This window comes from Geospiza fortis, unplaced genomic scaffold (genome assembly GCF_000277835.1).
Source record: "Geospiza fortis unplaced genomic scaffold, GeoFor_1.0 scaffold313, whole genome shotgun sequence".
Classification (NCBI taxonomy): domain Eukaryota; kingdom Metazoa; phylum Chordata; class Aves; order Passeriformes; family Thraupidae; genus Geospiza; species Geospiza fortis.
The window spans coordinates 190,405-192,305 of record NW_005054582.1 but is presented as its reverse complement, the minus strand read 5'-3'; the positions used below and the strand labels follow the sequence as shown (position 1 = coordinate 192,305).

Here is a 1,901-nt window from a genome sequence, read left to right as displayed (position 1 = left end):
GGACACAGGGGATCCACCGGGCATAGACAGGCTGGACACAGGGGACACACCAGGCACAGACAGGGCGGACACAGGGAATCCGTTGGGCATAGACAGGGTGGGCACATGGAACCCACTGGATGTGGTCAGGGTGGGCGCATGGAACCCACTGGGCATGGACAGGGTGGGCACACGGACCCACTGGGCGTGGTCAGAGTGGGCTAATGGCCCCTGCTCCCAGGGCTGGTGGGTGACAGCAGTTGCTGGGACCCTCCTGCCCCTCAGCTCCTCACACAGTGTGTCCTCTGTGGGTGTCTGCAGGAGGAAAACTGAAGCCCTCACTCTGGGGGGATGGCTGGCTCAGGGGAAAGCCCCCAGAACTGAGTGGGGAGGGGGATTAGGGCTGGAGCAGAGGGCAGCAGGGGTCAGCATCGCTGCACAGGGAGAGCCATTTCCGTGGTGAGGCCTTTTGGGAAGGAAATGTTTGTGCAGAGGTGCTGCCTGCATCCTGCCTGCAGCTGCCTGCACGTGGCCTGGCTTGCCCAGGCTGTGGCTGCTGTGGGGGGAGCAGAGTGCTGCTGGCTCCAGCTCCACCTGCACATCCATCCCTTGCCCTCAATCACTGCAGCATGGAGGGTCCCCCCTCTCTGCTCCCCTTCTCAGCACCACCTCACCTTTGGTGTGGCTGGGGTGGCACTTTGGCCTCACATGAGGCTGGCCAGGAGCCAAATGTGGGGATCCCAACCATGACCTCCCCAGGAACTGGGACCCCCACAGGAATCAGCACCCTCCCGAGAGACTGGGGCTCTCCCAGGGATCAGGAATTTCTGCAGGGCAGGGGCAGAGTGGGACCAGTAGCTTTTGATGCCCATCCGTGCCAGGAGCCCCATGTCACCTGCGCCCAGGCACGGGCGGTGCCCGTTACCTCTGGGGTGGGGCACTGGCACCTGGCATCACCCGTGTCCTGACTGGGGAAGGGGGTTTGTGCCTGCTGGGGGGGCCCTGGCACTTGGAGGGAGCTTACTGGGAGGTACTGGGACGTGGTGGGGCCCTGGGCTGGACCTGCGTAAACGTTTCGGGGGGGTCACCGCTGTTTATTTGAGTGTAGGGCGAGGCGATGACCAGCCGCTAATGATTAACCCTGGGCTGAGCCAGAGGATGAGGCCCCCCCTGCACGAGGGGCTGGGGGACGCCGTGTCCCCCCCGCGCCCCCCACCAGGTCAGCGGCTCAGCGCAGGGAGCCGGGCAGATGCTGCTCCCGCCCCTGCCCCAGGATGCCCGGCTGCTGTCCCGTCCTGTGCCCACCGCGGCTGGCCCTGCCCGTAGCGCGGGGACCCTGCCAGCGGCGTCTCCCCGAGCGAGGAAAGCGTGAAGGACCCAACCTGGGGGGCTGATGCTGCGGGGACCCCATGGGCACCGTGGCACCTCTGTGCCAAGCGGGGCAGAACGCCCCCCCCTGCCTGGAGCCGGCGGCGGGGCGGGGCCTCCGCACCTGCTCCAGGTGCTCTATAAAGCTCAGGCCGCTGTCGAGCTGCCAGTTCCGGATCCCTGCATTGAGGCGTGTGCCGCCAGCTAACGGGAGAGCAGCCGCTGCCGAGCCCCAAGAGGCGCCGGGACACCCCGGACAAGCCCCATGGCGTTCCCTGTCCTTCTGCTGCTGCTGGTGCTGGGCACAGGTGAGGGGCTGGGCACAGGTGAGGGGCTGGGACCCGGGCAGGGGGAGCAGAGCGGGATCCCTGTCAAAGTGGGGACTGGGGATACTGGAACCGGCAGCATCCTGGCACCCTGTTCTGGCTCTGGGGTGCAGCACCCAGGGGCTGGTCGTGCCCAGGAGTGTTGGTACGTGGGGGCTCAGGGCACGGCCCCTCTGCCGTGTCCACAGCTCGGCCAAGGGCTGGGCTGTGCCGGGGCCCGCCGGAGCC

At 67.1% G+C, this 1,901-nt stretch overlaps 1 protein-coding gene across 2 annotated transcripts in view; it reads left to right on the top strand.

Moving 5' to 3' along the window:
* Positions 1–89: 89 nt before the first annotated feature.
* MUC1 (mucin 1, cell surface associated) overlaps positions 90–1,901 on the top strand; it is a 5,734-nt gene continuing 3,922 nt past the window's right edge. For both annotated transcript variants that reach the window (XM_031064320.1, XM_031064319.1), the window contains exon 1: positions 90–1,655. In XM_031064320.1, the coding sequence (XP_030920180.1) occupies positions 1,613–1,655 (43 nt within the window). In that variant the 5' untranslated portion in view covers positions 90–1,612. The remainder of the gene's footprint in view (positions 1,656–1,901) is intronic.